The sequence below is a fragment of the Bos javanicus genome, chromosome 8, assembly GCF_032452875.1.
Source record: "Bos javanicus breed banteng chromosome 8, ARS-OSU_banteng_1.0, whole genome shotgun sequence".
Taxonomy (NCBI): Eukaryota; Metazoa; Chordata; class Mammalia; order Artiodactyla; family Bovidae; genus Bos; species Bos javanicus.
In genome coordinates this window covers 90,300,260-90,320,531 of record NC_083875.1, presented here as the reverse complement: position 1 = coordinate 90,320,531, position 20,272 = coordinate 90,300,260, and the positions used below count along the sequence as shown (strand labels likewise).

The 20,272-nt window shown below is 37.9% G+C and overlaps 1 protein-coding gene across 5 annotated transcripts in view; it reads left to right on the top strand.

Moving 5' to 3' along the window:
* The window catches only part of SPIN1 (spindlin 1), an 82,240-nt gene extending 65,365 nt beyond the window's left edge, over positions 1 to 16,875 (top strand). For all 5 annotated transcript variants that reach the window (XM_061426325.1, XM_061426327.1, XM_061426324.1 and 2 more), the window contains 3 exons: positions 3,156 to 3,409; positions 8,117 to 8,350; positions 13,343 to 16,875. In XM_061426325.1, coding sequence (XP_061282309.1) covers positions 3,156 to 3,409; positions 8,117 to 8,350; positions 13,343 to 13,542 — 688 coding nt within the window. In that variant the 3' untranslated portion in view covers positions 13,543 to 16,875. The remainder of the gene's footprint in view (positions 1 to 3,155; positions 3,410 to 8,116; positions 8,351 to 13,342) is intronic.
* Positions 16,876 to 20,272: the final 3,397 nt, after the last annotated feature.

Genomic DNA, 20,272 nt, shown 5'->3' with positions numbered 1-20,272 from the left:
GTATGTTATTAAGGCTTTTCTCTCCACTAAGTTTTATACTGCAGTCTTTTAAAATTAACCGATCTTTATTTATTTTAGGTTATATAGATTGGTTCCTTACTATAAACAGTATTGAATTTAGCTCCCGCTTCTCTGCTTTCTCTCCATTTAATATAAGGTACTCTGTTCCAAATCATACTCTTTTGTTTAGCGAACTTCTTGTACTTTACAGGTATTCTTTTTTCCTTCCCCTTTTCAGAGTGGTGTTAACTCTGTTGTCAGAGCAGGTAATAGTTACATATTGCTGTATTTCTCTTTTTCCCTGTTTGTTCTGCAGTAAAAGATGCTCACTTTCACTTACTGTCAGCTTAAAAGATGCTTACTGTCAGCTCTGTGCTGAAAGCTTTCTAAGCATTCTTGATTATCTGAAACTATCCTATACAGTGGTCCCTTGGTATCTGGGTGGATTGATTCTAGGACCCTTGACACCATACCAAAATCCACGGATGCTCAAGTCCATTATACAAAATGGCCTAGTATTTGCACATAACCTACACACATCCTCCTGTATACGTCAAATCGTCTCTAGATTATTCATAATACCTAACACAGAGTAAATACTGTGTAAATGGTTGTAAATACAATGTAGATGATATGTAAGTTGTTGCCTGCATGTGGCAAATTCAAGCTTTGCTTTTTGGAACTTTGTTTTTCTGTCCACATTTGGTTCAATCAGGATGTGGAACCCATAGATACGAATGGCCAACTGTTAACTTCTTCAGGAAGCATCTGTAAGAACAATATTCCTCAAGTTCTTATTTGTCCACAGTTTGATCTGTGTACTTTACTTGGAGGATAATATAGAGTTCTTGGCCAACTGTGAAATCACCACCTCACATTTTCTTTCCTGAGAACTTGAAGGTTCATCACTGGCAGCGCACAGGGTCACTGTCACATTGTGATTTGCTTTTCCTTACAGGTGATGCAGTTCTTTTGCTTGGATGCCAGGAGATGTTATTTTCCTTAAAGTTTGTTTGTTTTACTGGATGTCTTAGCGTCAATAGTTCTGCGTCCGTTTTACCAGAGATGTGTTTGTACATTTGAGTCTTTCAGGATATTTTTCTTGAATTATTTTAGTATTTTTTCTGTTCTTCTGATTTTAGCTGTTGGGTGATTCTGTTATATAGAAGTTGGAATTTCATATCTGTTCCCATCTGTCTCTTTTTTTATTATCTGTTTTCCTTAAATGGACATGAATTTGAGCAAACTCTGGGAGATACTGGAGGACAGAGGAGTCTACCGTGCTGCAGTCCGTGGGATTGCAGAGTTGGACACGACTTAATGACTGAAAAACAACAATTTTCCTTAAATGCTCCTTGGTGTCAATTTCTTCCATCTTCCTCTAGTCTGGTCTTCGTTTCTGCAAAGATTTCAAATTGCTGCTTGTTTCTTGACTGTCTGATTTTTCTTGCCTCTTCTCTCGCGTGGCTGCCTCTCATCTGGGCTCTTCTGTTTCTGACGTAAGCTCCTCTTTCATGGCCTTTGTGTCTGCATAACATTAGGTGATAGTTTCCGTCTACCTTGTGGACATATTCTGGGGTTTGCTTCCGTTGCCCATTGTTGCCACCATGGTCCTCTGCTGAGACTCTTATACATGGGAAGGGGTGACACTATACCAGGAGAGCTGTCTGTGCTGCAGAGCTCTTCAGTATTCCCATGGCACACTTAATACACTTCTGTGTGTTCTCCTCTGTATTACCTGTTGAGATCTGCCTAGCACCTGAACCTCATCTTTCCTTTATCCCCGGGCCTCATCCTATTCAGGATGTTATTCTCAGCTTATGGCCTCAGTGCATGGTTCTGCCTTTCCTGGAAGGCCTTTTGGCTGGGTGTGTGCAAAGCCTTAAGTGCTGGGCAGACACAGCGTCTTCTGGTCTCATGGTCTCACAATCCTGTATGTAATCCCGTGAATCCTTTTACAGTCCGACTGGAGAAGTTTTCCTTCTGAGATGTTCCCCAAATGGTGTTCCCTCTCTTGCTTAGGTAAAGGATTGTGTCAACTGATTATAGGCCTTATTAATGCAGCTTTAATGGTTTGCTGTATAACCTGTTTTCTCTGTTTCACAAACCTACGAAGTTTACCAAGCTGGTCTACTTCAAATATATACAATTGTAATTTTAAATACTATATCCTATAATAAATTACTTGTATTTTTTAAGGTACATTTGTATTTATTCCATTTATTCACCACTTTTATGGTTTACCAGATGAGAGCTTTATGCCTGTATGTAGCAGAAAAGCAATTCTTTTCTGCTCTCTAAATTTTTTCATTCTTGGCATATAGCAGCATCCATGTGCCAGCATGGCTTTGGCCTTCAGCTTTCATTCAAGCCAAGTCTTGTCCGTTGTCTTTGGATTGCTCCATGAAATGAAGGTTTTTTCCCCCTAACATCAAGAGCCAGGTGTATTATTTGTAAACATTGTATGTAGGTTTTTCAATTGTTTGTAACTGATGTATGTCGCTTGAATAATTTTCAATATTACATTATTTGCTACAGATTTAAGGGTTGAAGGTTATGTGCTTTCTAGAGAAGTAATGATGGTACAAATGCATGAATATAAGCCAGCTTGGACTTAGTTTAAGAAAAAGTTAAATGTCTAGTTTATTCTTATTATTTAAGCCAGTGGGAATAAAGTTATGTGGGCATAAGAATGGTTGAAATTGAATAGTTACACATTTCGTTTTGACAAGAAATGGATTTCTGTTTCATAAGACCATATGCACATGCATTTATTTCATGTAGTCAGCGCTTGTCTTTCTTTGATTAATTTGGATAACTGTAAGTTGATTGAATTGAAAGAAACTCAGAAAGCTGAAAAACTGATGCTTAATTTTAGGGCTTAGTTGCTACGGGCTAGTCCTGGTTTTTCTGCCTCCACACTTAAGATGCACAGGAAGCTCCTGTTGCTTGAAACGGGCCCCCTGTGAGCCACCACTGCATGGCTCTGGGACTGGGAGATGCTGGCTGGAGCCACCTGAACCCTGGGTGTGGCAGTGTTAGCCTGCACAGGACCAGGGTCATTTCTGATGAGAGCATGCTAGCTAGCAGTAGTTGTGTTGGTAGGAGTGCATACTTTGAGAAGATACCTTATATGTGTATATGTGTGAATACAGAAAACATCGGAGCAGTGTGGGACCAAGCAAGCCTGTTTCCCAGCCCCGGCGGAACATCGTAGGCTGCAGGATTCAGCATGGGTGGAAGGAAGGGAACGGCCCTGTCACCCAGTGGAAAGGAACCGTTCTGGACCAGGTGCCTGTAAACCCTTCTTTGTATCTTATAAAATACGATGGATTTGACTGTGTTTATGGACTAGAACTTAATAAAGATGAAAGAGTTTCTGCGCTTGAAGTCCTCCCTGATAGAGTTGGTAAGTTCTCTTTACTATTTGTGCATTATATGCTTTAAAAAGGATTTCTGAAATGGATGCTTTTTGATTATTTGCAACTGGTATTTGTCTTTTTATTGGAGAATAAGCACTTCTGATACATATTTAAATCAGTCACCTAAGACCATGAAAACTGCTGAACAGATGTCCTGAAACCACAGTTCAAAGGAACTGTGAGGGATATAAAGATGTATAAAATTGTTCCCTAAGAAGCTGACAATCTAATAATTTCTAATATGATTATTTCCCACATTTTGCTCACAGTTTATCTGGACTCTGATGGGTAAGAGTATTTCTCATTAGCTCAAATATTCAGTGTACTTATTTCATCATACAATAACTAAGAAAAATTTCATGTGTTTATTTTAGAATCTTTAGGCGAAGTGTATCTTTCATTGTGTATTATTATAAAAGTGATCATTGCACTTTCAGCCAAAATTTAAACAACCAATGCATGTGAATTTTATTATATTTTTAAGGGTTTGTTTTGCAAGGTTTGTGGGAAATGAATGGCTTTTTTTCTTTTTCTTTTAATGACAGCCTCAGTTTATTTTTTATATACACAAATGGTCATAGGACCTATGAATGACTTTAAATGTCATATGAATCAGTTTTGCCTTGCATACCTTAGGCATAATGACTGGTTTTATTTTTAAGAATAGAGTAAAATAGATTTTATTTTTAAGATCAATAGAATACTCCCAAATGAATGTTCCTTTCTTCAGAGTATTTGCATTTTTACAGTGATGCTGCCATTGCCTGAATCTGGTTTATGTTTTTGTAATTGTCCTTTAAAAGCCTGTGTTTTTACAAATATAGCTTCAGCAGTTCTGTACTTGGAGGATAGAATTTTGGCATCAGATTGTCAAGGGAAGCAGCTTACCCAGTCCCCTGTCCCTTTGCTTTACCCTTGTGTTCCTGGGACAATGCTTCCCCATCAGGTTAAGTTTAGCAGAGCAGCAAGTTACTTTTTAATCTTCACTTTAGATAGCAGATGTTGTCTTTACTCATCCTGTATAAATACAGTTCTGTTTTCACAGAAGTCTTTTTTAAATTTGTGTTTTTAACTACAGGTGACTAATTGTGTAATAGTAAATCTTTGGCATTTTAAACTTTATCTCTTTTAAGTGTGACTGAACACATTGTTCCTTGTGAGGCATGTCCTCTTTCCTCTTGATCTTGAGAGCAGTCCATTTCCCACATCAGAAACTAACATGGAAGAATCTTCCCTTCAGGGCTTAAAAAGTATCCTCACTTTTATATCAATTATTTGTGCTCATTAATTATCATAATTCTTTTCTGACCCCTTCAAGGGCAAGACTGCTAGCTTATTTGAGATTTTACTGCATTCTGCCACATGACCTGTGTTAGTTCTTTTGTCATCATAGAGCAGAAAAAACTTAGCTTGATTTATAAAAAAAACTGATTTTACCAAACCAAGATATCCAGAAATATATGAGTGTCTCTGGTGATGAGATTTAAGGGTTTCTTAATGTTTTTCTTTCTAGTTCTGGGCCATTTCAGTTTGCATCAATAGACATGGATTGCTTTTCTAAGGAAAAAAAAACAATTTTTAAAAGGAAATCCAAAGGCCTATTTGCAAAGCAGCAGTATGTTATATGCCTAATATAATTATCAATTAATTATAGTATTCCCTGTGATACTTGATTCTGAAAAGTTATTTGGACTTCATTTATATTCCATGTAGAAAGAAAATGATTTTTCCTAATTTGCTTTAGGCAGTACATTCAAGTTAGTTTTGTTTTCCTTAATCTTAAGCTAAAGGTGAGAGAAAGTGACATCCCAGAGTACTGATTCCCAGAGCGTGGTCTGGGGACTGTTGTGGTACCCTGAAGCATATTCATGAGCCTTATGAGATCAAAATTCATAGTAATCTTAAGGTATAATTTGCCTTTATCACTCTCATCCATTCACAGTTATATACTGAGGTTTCCAAAGATCTGCATAGCTCAGTGAATATATTTTTGATACGAACAGAGTGCATGATGTTACCAAACCATGTATTGGTGAAAGATCCATTCAAAGACCAAAAGGTTTTTTTTGTTGTGGTAAAAAACACAAAACATTAAATTTACTACCATAACTGTTTTTAAGTGTACACTTCAAAGGTATTAAGTATATTCACATTGTTATGAAATAGATTTCCAAATTTTTTTATTTTGCAATTCTTTCATTAAACAACTCATTTTCCCCCTCCCACCAGCCCCTGTATCCACCATCCTGTTTCTGTGAATTTGATAACTTTAGGTACATCATAAGTAGAATCATGTTGTCTTGCTTTCTTGTGACTAGATTCTTTCCCTTAGCATAACGACCTCAAGATTCATTCATGTTGTAGCACGTGACAGGATTTCCTTCCTTCTTAAGGCTGAGTAATATTCCATTGTATGTGAATACCACATTTTTCCCCCATTCATCCCTGATTGTACTCTTGGTGGGTTCCTTCTATCAGGGCTATTGTGAGTAGTGCTGCTATGACATGGGTGTACAAATATGTCTAAAAGCCCTGCTTTCAGTTCTTTTGGGCATTTACCCTGAAGTGGAATCATACAGCAATTTTGTTTTGAGGTGCCTGTATACATACTGTTTTTCCATAGTGTTCATTAACATTTTACAGTCCCACCAACAGTGCATAAGGATTTCAATTTCTCATCTTCACCAATATTTGTTATTTTCTATTGGTTTTGATTTGAATTTTTTTTGATGATTAGTGATGCTAAGCACCTTTTTATATGCTTTTTGACCATTCATATGTCATCTTTGCAGAAATACCTATTCCTTTGCCCACATTTTTGATTGGATTATTTCAGTTTGTTTTGTTTGTTGCAGAGTTATAGGAATTCTTTATGTATTCTGCAGATGAATTTTAATTTAATAGTTTGACAGAGGTTATTGATAATGATTTTAGATTCTACAGTGCAATTAACCTTTAAGGAAAGCCAAGACTTGCTGAGTTTTGATGTGATATCAGAGGAGAATATCTAGAATTATTTGAAAAGACAAATAAAATACTCTTTTTCAACAGCATATTTTGTGATTTTAAAAGTCAACTAAAAGTACATGCAAAAAAGATTGAATATTGAAACAGATATGAGTCTAGCTAGCTGCCTGTTTCTAAAGCTAGATATATATTAAAATTTTGTTAGAAAATAGTTATTTTTCCTTAAAAATGTATTTCTGTGGGTATCTTAAAATGTCTTTAGATACATCATTTATAATTTTAAAAATAGTGATACTGATATTTATCATACATATAAACAAATACTCAAAAATTTTAGGAGTCCTGAGATCAGAAAGTTTGATACCTTCTGGTTTGGAGAAACTGGTGGGATTTTGCTTTAGTGTTGTGCAGCAGAGAATCTGTTATGTTTGGTAATTATTGCACATGTAAACAAAACTACCATTTGTGTCTATTAGAGTGTCTTTCTGATAAAATTGAATAGCAGTATCTTTAAACAAAAATAGAAGCTCTCATGAATGAGATAGAAGTGCCTTTTTTTTCCTTAAAGAATTATCTGAAATATGAAGAATGGAAAAATCTTAACATCAATAGGCTCCTCCATAATTATCCCAGTGTTAAAAAAGAAAAGAAGCTTGTCATTTTTCACCTGTGTTCCTAACGACAATCTAGAACAACCTGCTTTTCCTCTGAAATAATTAATTCACACAGCAGTGTTGAACCCCAATGATTACAGTGGGATCATATGATGGGATGATCATATGATGATCATATGATGGGAAGAGGCCTATGATGGGAAAGGCCTCTGCTGTCATCACTGTGCAGTCTAAAAACAAATAAACAAACATGTAAAACAAGATGATTATAGATAGTGGTGAATGTCCTTAAGAAATAAAACTCAAGTGACCGAGCGGTGGGGTGCTTTTCATAACATGGTCCTGGAGAGCCTCAGGGAGGACACCTGCTCAGGATGAGCCAGCCCCTGAGGATGTGGGGGCCGTGGTCAGCCCAAGGGCATCCCAGAAAAAGATGCCCATGCTGCTGAGGTGTAGGCAGTAGGAAGAAGGTGACAGAACAGGAGGGCAGAGGACCAGCAGGGAATGAAGGCTGAGGGGCTTTGGCTCTGGAGAAACAGATTGTTATTCAGATGATGAAAGGAAAATGCTGGAGTATTTTAAGCAAATGATCGACATAATCTGGTGTAACTGCCACAAATACCACTCTGATTACTGTAAAAAATAGATTGTAGGGGCAAGAGTAAAAACCTATGCCTTGAAGCTTAATATCTGGATTTTAATAAATGACCATTTTGTAAATGTAAGGGAAGGTGGGTAAAAGTTATATAGGGACAATACTAATTTTGGAACTTTTCTGTAAGTCTGTAATTATTAATAATTTAAAATAATTATTGTAACCAAAATACTTTATACCTTGAATAAACAACTAAAATTTTTAATTAAGTACAGTACCAAGAGCAGATGAATTAGAGAAAGAAAAACAGATTCTCTTAGTAACATGACTTTGGGGCATAGTAATTCCGTGGAATCCATCCTGGGCTGGGTCAGTAATGTGAATTTGGTGGCTGTCCTTCGTACAGCCCTCCACATGATTCTGAAGCCTGATAGTGTATTTCAGAATCATTTCTTTGAATAAGTTCAGTCTTCACAGTGCATATTTTGTAAACCATTGTTTGCTTTTTTTGTCCCTAGCAACATCTCGAATCAGTGATGCGCACCTAGCCGACACGATGATTGGCAAAGCAGTGGAGCACATGTTTGAGACAGAGGATGGCTCTAAAGACGAGTGGAGGGGAATGGTCTTAGCACGCGCCCCTATCATGAACACATGGTTTTACATCACCTATGAGAAAGATCCTGTCTTATACATGTACCAGCTCTTAGATGATTATAAAGAAGGCGACCTTCGCATTATGCCCGATTCTAGTAAGTATAAATCGACAGCTTTTACTTTTGATACTTCAAAAAGAATTTGAATTTCAAAACAAGGTCTTTGATGAATTCTTATGGAGATACATTTAAAGTTTTTAATTATTAGGGATAAGTGATTGTTTTAGTTAGGTTGTAAAGAATATTTTCCTTTCCCTGTTCTGAACTTTGGGTTTTTATATGAATAGAATATATAATATGGGGTCCTTTGTAACTGGCTTCTTTCACTCAGCTTAGTGTTTTCAAGACTCATCCGTGTTGTAGTGTGTCCATACTTCATTTCTTTTAATGCCCAAATACAACTCCATTGAACAGATACACTATATTTGTGTGTTCATTCGTCTCTTAACTTGCCTTTTTGAATCTAGATATCCTGGTGGTAGTAAAATGAAACCTCATTGTGATTTTGGTTTTCATATTTTTGATGACTAAAGTTGTCAAGTATCTTTTCTTGTGTTACTGGCCTTTGGTGTGTCTTGTTTTGAGAAATCTATTCATGGCCTTGGCCTGTAGTTTCAGTTACGTTGTCTTTTTGTTACTGAGTTCGAGTCAGTAGTCTAGGTTCAAGTCTCTTGTCAGATACAGGACTTGCAGATACTTCCTCTCATTGTCAGAGTTGTCTGTGTACTTTCTTGATAGCCTTCTTTGAAGTACAGAAGGTTTTAATTTCATGACATCCGAGTTGTCTGTTTTTCGTTCTGTTGCCCGTGTTTTTGGAGTCATATCTAATAATCCCTTGCCAAGTCCCAGGTTATAAAGATTTACTCATGTCTTCTAGAAGCCTTGAATATGTTGATCTTTAACTCTTACTTGGATTTTTGATACATTTTGATTTAATTTTTGTTTATGATGTGATGTCAGGTCCAACTTCATTCTTTTAAGTTTTAAAATCAGTAAGTATGAATCTTCCTCCTTTTCTTTCAAAATTGTTTTGGCTGGTCTTTGCAATTTCATATAAATTTTAGAATCAGCTTGTTGGTTTCTGCAAAGCAGTCAGCTGAGATTGTGTTAGATATTATGTTGAATCTCTTGGTCAGTTTGGCATGAGCGTATTGCCATCTTAACAATGTTAAGCTATTGATCCATGAGCGTGGGATGTTTTTTCATTCATTGAGATTTTTTTCTGTGAATAATATTTTGTAGTTTTCTAAGTTTTGCACTTTTTACATGTATTCCTGAGTATTTCATTCTTTTTGATGCTGTTGTGACTAGAATTATTTTCTTAATTTCAGTTTTAGGTGAGCCTTTTTTTTTTTTTTTTAACTACTCAATGGCTTTTCCTCAAACACATGAAGTCTTGGCCTTGGACAAATGTGTCTGATAGACAGTGGATATATGAGCAATGTGCTATCCTCTCCTGGTTTTTGTCTTTTTTTTTTAAGCTCTCCCTGTGAACATGCTGCTCGTAAACCCACTCATGGTCATCTGGCCCTGACTTCTGCCTTCTTAGAGTTTTTTTTTTTTGTTGTTTGTGTGTATTCGTTATGAGTGTATAGTGGAAAGTGTTTATATAGGCAAGAATTTAGTGATGAGAACATTCCTTAAAAGCTTTTCTCCAACCTATATGAAATTTTTAACATTTTTGTAGAGAAATGTCTAAAGCAGGTGCTGTTGACTTGATAATAGAAAGTATGGGGTCATTTGCATATTACCCATTGCCTGTACCGACCATGTCTTTATCCTCTCACTCCTTTCTTTTGAACTGTATGAAAGTCTATTTGCTGTTAGAATCTGTGGTGATGTTCTGATACAAAGAGCTCCATGGTGGCCTTTGTTTGAGTCTCTTGCTTCTTCATTCATGGTTGCTATAAAACGTATGGCAGTCATGTATATGGGATTTCTTCATCCACATGAGGTGCCATGAAAGTGTGGTGTGGTATGATGCTGCTGCTTGATGGAAGAGCACTATTGAAGAAGAGTTCAGCTTAGATTTCCTCTTTACTCCTCCAGAACTGGTAACATGCTCATGTGGATTATTTGTATTATGTGAGATCAGAATTGCAGGTTCTGGATTATATCATTCAGTGAGAGAATTTATTATAATCAAAGAGCAAACTGCTGTTAATGTAAATACAAGATATGGTCCAGACCAAGATACATGTGGAAATTAAAAGGCGCGCTTCTAACTAGTGTGTCAGGATGACTGGCATAAGCATGGACACCCGGGATACCTGGTCGTCCTGCTTGAAGGCTCTCTGTTGCTCCATAGGAAAGGGTTCCAGTTACTCAGGAGCAGTAAGGGGTTTCTTAAAATAGAAATGTAACTGCCTGGTGCCATCCCCTTGCCAGCCCCCTCTCCCCTTTGTACATTGTTTCTTTGTTGTTGGTAGTGATAATTTGCTCTCATTTTTATGTGTTTTCCTAGAATTTACAGAGTTCTTGTTAGGTCGTAGGGTGAGCAATGTTTTCCAACACTCAGATTTTCTTAGGGACTTTTAAAAAAAGTTCAGGTGCCCCATCCGTCCTCCGAGATTCAGTTGAGTTCACCTAGCACCTATTTTTATAGCATGAGAAATCTCTTTTATTTTGAAACTGGGTTAGGAGGACCATGTGTAATGAAATGAAGTTGAGGGAGAAAAGCTTTAAGGAGTCCCAAGATAAGGCAGGAATTCTTAGGCATTTTAAGTGTGTAGTACATTCTCAGTAATCCCAGTAGGCATTGTCTGCCTTAAAATCATTTCAAAGTAAAGCAATACTTTGTTTCACTAAAAGGAATTATTAGATTTATTATGTATTTTTGGCTGCATTGGGTCTTAGTTGTGGCATGTGAGATCTTCCTTGTGAAATGTGCAGGCTTCTCTCTGGTTGTGGTGTGCAAGCTCCAGAGCCTGTGGTCTCATGTTGCAGCACCCATGGGCTTTAGTTGGCCTATGACTTGTGGGATCTTTGTTACCCGACCAGAGATCAAACCCACATTCCCTGCATTGTAAGATGGATTCTCAACCACTGAGGGAAATCACCAGTGCAGACTTATTTTTAAGAAGTTATAAAACACAACAATTGTAAATCAACCTCGTGGTTCACAGGTTAAAGTGTCTGCCTGCAATGCGGGAGACCTGGGTTCGATCCCTGGGTCGGGAAGATCCCCTGGAGAAGGAAATGGCAACCCACCCTGGTATTCTTGCCTGGAGAACCCCATGGACTGAGGAGCCTGGTGGGCTACAGTCCACAGGGTTGCAGAGAGTTGGACACGACTGAGCAACTTCACTCACTCACTTATATGTCAATAAAATTTTTTTTTTAAAAAGAAAGATATTATTATAGTTGACAACTGAACAACCTGGGGGTTGAGGTGGGGAACTGATCCCTCTGAGCAGTTGAAAATTTGCATATAACTTATAGGCAGCCCTTCATTTCTGTGGTTCCTCTGTATCCATGAATTCAATCAAGTACAGATCTGTTTACTGTTGGAAGAAATCCCGGTATAAGTGGACCCATACAGTTCAAACTCCTGTTGTTCAAGGGTGAACTGTATTTAGTTTTTTCTTGACCTTTTCCTTCTTTTAGTCCTTATTACTTCATTAGGTAATTATCAGATCAGATCAGATCAGTCGCTCAGTCGTGTCTGACTCTTTGCGACCCCATGAATCGCAGCATGCCAGGCCTCCCTGTCCATCGCCAACTCCCGGAGTTCACCCAGACTCAACGTCCATTGAGTCAGTGATGCCATCCAGCCATCTTATCCTCTGTCGTCCTCTTCTCCTCCTGCCCCCAATCCCTCCCAGCATCAGACTCTTTTCCAATGAGTTAACTCTTTGCATGAGGTGGCCAGAGTACTGGACTTTCAGCTTTAGCATCATTCCTTCCAAAGAAATCCCAGGGCTGATCTCCTTCAGAATGGACTGGTTGGATCTCCTTGCAGTCCAAGGGACTCTCAAGAGTCTTCTCCAACACCACAATTCAAAAGCATCAATTCTTCAGCACTCAGCCTTCTTCACAGTCCAACTCTCACATCCATACATGACCACAGGAAAAACCATAGCCTTGACTAGATAAACCTTTGTTGGCAAAGTAATGTCTCTGCTTTTGAATATGCTGTCTAGGTTGGTCATAACTTTCCTTCCAAGGAGTAAGTGTCTTTTAATTTCCTGGCTGCAGTCACCATCTGCAGTGATTTTGGAGCCCCGAAAAATAAAGTCTGACACTGTTTCCACTGTTTCCCCATCTATTTCCCATGGAGTGATGGGACTGGATGCCATGATCTTCATTTTCTGAATGTTAAGCTTTAAGCCAACTTTTTCACTCTCCACTTTCACTTTTATCAAGAGGCTTTTTAGTTCCTCTTCACTTTCTGCCATAAGGGTGGTGTCATCTGCATATCTGAGGTGATTGGTATTTCTCCTGGCAATCTTGATTCCAGCTTGTGCTTCTTCCAGTCCAGCGTTTCTCATGATGTACTCTGCATAGAAGTTAAATAAGCAGGGTGACAATATACAGCCTTGACGTACTCCTTTTCCTATTTGGAACCAGTCTGTTGTTCCATGTCCAGTTCTAACTGTTGCTTCCTGACCTGCATACAGATTTCTCAAGAGGCAGGTCAGGTGGTCTGGTATTCCCATCTCTTTCAGAATTTTCCACAGTTTATTGTGATCCACACAGTCAAAGGCTTTGGTAATTATAGCTATAATTAAATATGAGCCAGAGGAATTTCTGGTTATGCTTTTTGAAATTGTTTACATATCTAGATTTTTGTAAATAAAGTTTTATTGGCACACAGTCACACCATTCATTTATGTGTCATCTGTGTCATCACAGATGTATCATCACAAAGAGATACAGCTGAGTAGTTGGTACAGAGACCATATGGCTTCAAGCCTGAAATATTTATTGTTTGGCCATTGAAGAAAAAGTTTGCTGACTTTTGGTCTAGAAAATCAAGATGAGTGCAAGATATTAAAAACATTTTTAAAAATTATTAAAATATGTGAGTTGGTGTGTATCTAAAAACTGACTCTAAATTCTTTTTTTTCCTTCCCCCTTTAAATATAGATGATTCACCTCCAGCAGAAAGGGAACCGGGAGAAGTTGTGGACAGCCTGGTGGGCAAACAAGTGGAATATGCCAAAGAAGATGGCTCTAAAAGGACTGGCATGGTCATTCATCAAGTAGAAGCCAAACCATCTGTCTATTTCATCAAGTTTGATGATGATTTCCATATTTATGTCTACGATTTGGTGAAAACATCCTAGATGTCATCACGAACTTTACCAAATTTGTGGAACTATTAAATGTATAATTTGTAGACATAAAGACTTGATTGCTTTCCAGTTTAATGAAAGCTTAAATGTCCCTGCGAACCCACAATCTCTGCCAGCAGAACTGGTTTTGTTCTGAATCGTACAGATTTATGTGAACACAAAGCATTTTGTGTAAGGAACTCCTTCCTCTTAAGAGAAGTCTGTCTGTCTGGAAGGGAGTTACAGGCAAGTCTGGTAAAAATTAAGCTAGTATCATAGTCATTTAAAACCGTAATAGATCTTATCCACTTTCCCCTTCACTCTTAACACTTATTCTGCTGCCACAATGCAAGCATAGTTTGGTTGCATTTTTGTTACTGCCTTTTTTTTTTTTTTAAGATATATATGTATGTATATCTCTACCTATCTATATCTGTGTGTATACATATATAATATATATATACACACACACACACAGATCTGTACACACACACACACACACACACACACACACTTCATTGGCAGTTCTTTGTGGATTGAGGTAGGAGTTAAATAATTTTCTCCAGTTTAACAGGAGTGCTTGACTTTATATCACTGCTGTTTATTTAAAAATTAAATCTGGGCACAGGAAGAACATGGGGACATTCAGCTTGTGTTGAAAGTCAGAAGTTCAGAGCACCATTTCAATCCAGAGGGTTTAAACTGTAAATTCAAACATGAATCACTTGTGGATATTTAATGACCCACATTAGAATTTATAAAACAATTAGAAATCTAGGTAAAAGGCTGCCTTTAATTCTAAGCTTTGTACATTTTTTGTTTACATTTTTTTTTAATCTTAAATACTTTTTTAAAGCGAAGCCCAGGTACTTGGTCCACATTGTGTAATACAGGTGTGTTTTGGATGATGCATTTGGTCCACTGTTTGTACAAATTAGTACTAGTCTGGGTTTTAGTACATGGATTTAAAAGGCAACAGTATATCAGTGGTTTATGTGTATTTGGTAGGTTCCTGGAAGAACATAGTACTTTTATATTAGAAATGTAAGAATGGCATTGTTGTCTTTTACCAAGTTCTCTTGGATCCCTTTGTTATTATTACTGTTATTACTGGTGTATGATTATGGTCAGAAGGCTTTTCCCCCTCAAAGAATATCTAGACAATTAACAGCTTAAATTCCTGACACCTTTTTTGGTGCTGTGTGTTCTTGCTCACGGTGTGCTGATAATGTGGATTCATTCCATGTGGTGGGTCCTGCCACATCAGGGTCGGTCACCTGCGCTGGCTTGTGGGTGTGACTGATAGCAGCCCTTAGCTGTTGGAACCTTCCCTGCAAGGCTATTTGAACTAAAATAGAACTGCAAAAGTGGTTCGTTTAGCAGCAAAACATCAGCCTATCACTTTGTTTTGGATGATCCCTGGCAGTTTGAAAGCTGGCTGGGAGAAAGATGGTTTGTGAAACCAGTCTTGTAGAGGTTGAAAATCTTACCTAAGATTTGGGCAGAAAGCTTAAATACATAGGCTGGCAATCAAACACCAGGTCTGTGTGACCCCTCTCATAGCTGTTCTTGATGTTAGTTTCAAGGCCATGCTGTACGTGGTTGGTATGATGCCCATTTTCACTCTCAGGAAGGCTTTGCCTTGTTGTGCTGGCGTATGGTAACCTTGTGCACCATGTAAATCCAGCACCTGGTTCTCTGCAGTGTGCCCTCACCCAGGGTGGTCAGGGGTGAGCTTCTCCATGCAGTGAGTACCTAGGTCTTAGGTGTTCCTTCTGTGGTTGAAACAAGTGTCATACTACAGAGCTGTCGTCTGTTCTGCTGGTGGCTCTTGTAAGAGTTCCTGCATGTGAATCTCAAGGCTGAGCCCAGCTCCCCGAGTCCAAGAGGACACGAATGGCCAAGAGAGTGAGTTGTCCAGTGTGCACTGCAGGAACAGGACACAGTGACTATAGGCTGAAAAACAAAGTCCTCTGGTGGTATCTTGAGGGTTGGATCAGTTGAAACAATTCTTGCATTACTTAATGACTTGCATTGTGGTTTTTCTGCAAGTACCTTTAGGAACTTTTAATATACCACATGATCTGCCACTGTCGAGATAAATGTGACATGTGATTTGTTATCATTATTTTAATCATTGTTCCATTTATTGCCTTTAGGGTTGAAGGAAGGGGAAGGGGTTTTATGTTGTTATTTTCCCTTTTTTTTTTTTTCATTCTTTTTCTTTTGGTGGCTTAAACCACACTTCCTGATGCCGTGACTAACTCTGCTTCCCAGCTGAGTATTTCAGGCTTCGTTTAGGCTCATGTTTCAGATCTGCATGCATTGCTTGCATTTTCCTGGTATCGGAATGTTGGTTCCTTGTTCTAGGAATACAACATTAATTTCCAAAATTATCATGGGACTTGTGACAACACAAGACATGAATCTCTGTATAAAATGTATTGGCCTTTCTCATTGACCTGCTATAGTATTATTGTGTCGTGTGTGTGCGTGTGTGATGTCTGGCTGCCACGTAAAGCTTCAAGGGAAGACCTTAAAAGCAGACCATCCTTTTTTGCATGCTCTATTCTAAGTAGAATGTTCAATGTAACTAACTAAAATTGCATGTTAAATATATTTAGGTTTTTTGTTTTCTATCTTTGTTTTTATTTGTTTTCAGTTTCTGTATATTTGCTTAACTGTGCTGTTGTAGTGGTTGTAGGATATAAATGCACTGGTGAAGCAAATGTAGTGCCAACAGAAGGTGATTTTCCTGTTGTGTATGTCTTGCAGCATTTGAAGGGACTGTGCATTCTTGAAACAATCACAGTTGCTTCTAAACCAGATTTCATTTCTGCTATTGTTTTACGTGCCAAACCCCCAAGTGCATTGGGCTTGAGTCTCTGAACGCCGTGGACCCATTAGAAGACTGTTTTGATTGTCACAAATTGTAGTGCCTGAAAACATTATTAAGCTGATTGTCTTAAAAAAAAAAGAAAGTTCTCCAAAGACAAAACAGGAATAATTATTATAACAGAAAACAATTATGGTTGAAATGTCTGTGGTTCCTTGGAAATGCTGCGCTTTTTGTATTTTCCATCATTAGTGCAGTTGAACGAATGTGTATAGTTCAGAGGTCTTCGTGTTCGCATTTTAAAATTAGGTAAATGACCTCATCTTTCAAGCTTGAATTCATTTTTAATTTTAATTTTATTTTATACAATGTGTAGACAGTTCCCTGTTCTCTGCATTTAGAAGTATAAACAATATAAAGCTGTTAATTCTGTAAGTAATTTTTATAATTATGATGTAACTCTATCCTATCCTTAAAACATTTAAAATAAACCCTTTATGTGCAACTTTTGACTGCAAATTTTGTGCTTATGAGCAGACTGTGATGTGTTAAACCTGCTTCTGTGAAAAGATTTTTTGAAGTTTTACTTGAAGATTTTAAGTAACCTTTTCCCCTCTTTTCACCAATGTAAATGTCAGGTATACATATAGGAACAAAAAGAAGTAGAATTTTTATTTGAATGGTAATTAATACTACCTAAAAAGAAAAGGGGCAATAATCAGTAGCCCCAATATATTATATAGTCCAAAGTATTAAACTTTGTGATTAGCAATTAAGAAATTTCAATTTATCATAAAATTTTAAATTTAAAAAGAATTTTTAAATAGGATTAAATAATGTGTTTTATACTTTCATATCTTTTCTTGCTGTAATTGCATATTGCTTTTATTAATACTTAAGTACCAGTTAGATTCTGTAGTGAAAAATCTTCATTTTAAGCACCAAGGCATATAAGTACTGAAACTGTATGTACTCTGTTTTATCTTCCTGGATAATTTTATCAGAGTAAAAAGTAGAATTTATGGTATTCCTACACTTAAATTAGATTTTTTTTTTTTAATGTTACCCTGTTTGGCCCAAGGATCTGTGGTTAAAGGTGACGGGACAGGTTTTCCTGCTGGCAGAGTGGCGGGGGAGGCTTGGTGTGGCAGCCACAATGGCCACTGCCAAGGCCATGGCCAGGGGGAGGCAGGGTCACCTCTCAGGCTCTGGTGGGAGGAGCCACAGACAGATAGAGGAAGGAGATGGACCTGGAAGCATAGGGTTCACCCTGAGCGAGATCTTACAGTCTTCTTCCTGGAAGTAATCACTCATTGCAATAACTGAAGGTACAGCTCTGGAAATATTTTTTCCCCAAAATAACAAGGCAGGCTTAGTCTAAAGGTGGGTGGTTGCTGACTGCTACTTGTAAACTGAAGAACTGCATCTAAAGCAGTCACCACTGTAGGAGAATTGCAGGGGTGGGCTTACTTTCCATTGTTTCTTCATTTGGTACTGTCAGCTCTGTGATAATAAAAGCATTTGACACTAATAAAGCATTAGCAAAAGTGCTTAATAAGTACCTCACCAAGCACTTTCCACCCATTTCATTTAATGCTTTTTGTTTTGGTTGTGTGTTTTGTTTTGCTGTTGGCTTGTGTGTGTGTGTGTGTGTGTGTTTTGCCATGCCGCACAACGTGTGGGATCTTAGTTCCCCAACCAGAGATTGAATCTATCCCCCCTGAAGTGGAAGCACTGAATCTGAATTGCTCAACTGCCAGGGAATGCCCTTCATTTCATTTTTAATCCTGTGAAGAAGGCATGATGTTTTTTCATGTTGTGCTGATGTAAAAGAGATGAGGGTGGGGTCCCTTGTACAGGATTACAGAAGCGAATGAAACTCAGACCCCCAACACTGTGCCAAGGCTGCAAGCTGCTTCATTCTTGCATTGGAATTAAATTACTTCAGTGGAGTGATTAAGTCACTATAATGTAGAAAGCTATATCTCTTTATAGTGAGAATTATAACCCCAAATGATAGCTAATAAAAGATAGAAAAATATTTATTATTTAGAGATTATATGGGAAATATTTTAAGAATTTCCAACACAAGAATGTACTATTTTATATTTTCAAGACACTTCAAACATCATTAAATTAATACTCCTATTAAACCTGGACTCCTATCTAATTAGAGTAATTAGTTTTTCATTCATATATATATATATATATATATATATATATATAGTTCTTAGGTTGCTGAATTTATATGTAGTTCTCAAGTTCTTAGGCTGCTGAATTTCAGAAGATTAAATGAGTCTGTAAACTGTTTCTCCAGACATTCTTAGATAGTCTCTGTCCTTACATTGTCCATAAAACTCATAGGTTTTGGTAACTCAGTGGCAGATGGTTTTGGGGTACTGCCTTGGCACATTATTTTGCTTAAAATGACATTGCGTTCTTTCTGCTTAATTTTTATGTGAAGGGCACTGGACCAGGTGGTGTTTTGACACCAGTCAGCTCTAGTGATAGCAACCCGGAAGTCTGGGGCCTTTCCATGCATTTCTTTTTTATGTTGGCTGTTAACAGTAGGTGAGTAGGCTGCCATGTGTACTGTTAGGCACGTTCCTGCTTCTGTTTTTATCTCCATCATCCTCCATTACTTTCAGCTTACACCTTGAAAATTCATCCTCTGGGAAAACATAAGAGCTTGAAGTACCATGTGAACTACCTGGAAATCCTTTATAGGATTGGCATATTACATAGAGCTTTTGAATTCTGTGTCTTCATGTTGGAACCAGAGCAGATCATGATGTGAAAAGTAGAGAAGGAAGACTGTTTTAAACCCTTGACATTAACATAAAGAGTTAACAACTGAACTGAAGATTGAAATCCAGCATTCTAAATTGTCTTCATATATTGATTGTGAAAGTAGCTTTAAAGCTTTTGCCTTGAATTTGTCTCCTAAAGGATCTATAAGAAACCTGGGCATGACTGCTAGTGCACTGTGCACTCTCCCACTAGAAAAACAAGGAGAGTAGTCCCTGGTGACCCTGGCTTTTCTCACAAGAGTTAGACTTTGTGGTGGACTCTCTGTGTGTCTGATTTATGGGGGACCTATTTTGAGCAAAGTACTGCTTCATGTCCTGTAGTACCATGGCTAAGTAGTTTTAACCACTGAATTTGTCTTTATTCCAAATCTGATCTGTCACACTAGGACAAGGTTGTGGTCGTTTTCAGACCAGTCCAGCAGAGAGCAGTGAAAAACGTCTCAAGGGATGGAGTCCACGGTCTGCATTGTCCTACAACCAGAATCACTGCTTCTGATCAGTTTGTAAGGGGGAGATCACACAGAGCACAGGAATCTTAACACCCATTGCTGGATGTCTCTTTAATTCACAAGCATTTGTAAAAAAAAAAAAAAAAAGCTGTTGTCACTGACCCTTTTTAAAAATTTGATAATTGTGGTTTTTTAAAAAGGGCCATGCTCTGCTCAGATTACGTGTGGTAGACCAGTGGAGGATTTTTTTCTGCTACTGCTCTGCATATTATATGTATCAGCTCAGGCTGCTGTAACAAACACCACAGACTCTGGGGCTTAATAAACAATAGTCATTTGTTCTCTCAGTTCTGGAAGCTGAAAGTCCATGGTTGAGATGTCAGCAGGCTGGTTTCTCCTGAGGCCTTAATTTTTGGCTTGCAGACATGTTTTTTCCTTCCGTCTTCACATGATGTTCCCTGTGTCCATGTCCTGATCTTTTCTTGTAAAAACAGTCACATTGGATTAGGGTCCGCTGTTAACCACCTCATTTAACCTTAACTGCTTATTTAAAGGGTTTCCCTGGTGGCTCAGACTGTAAAGAATCTGCCTGTAATGCAGGAGACCCAGGTTTGATCCCTGGGTCGGAAAGTTCCCCTGAAAGAGCA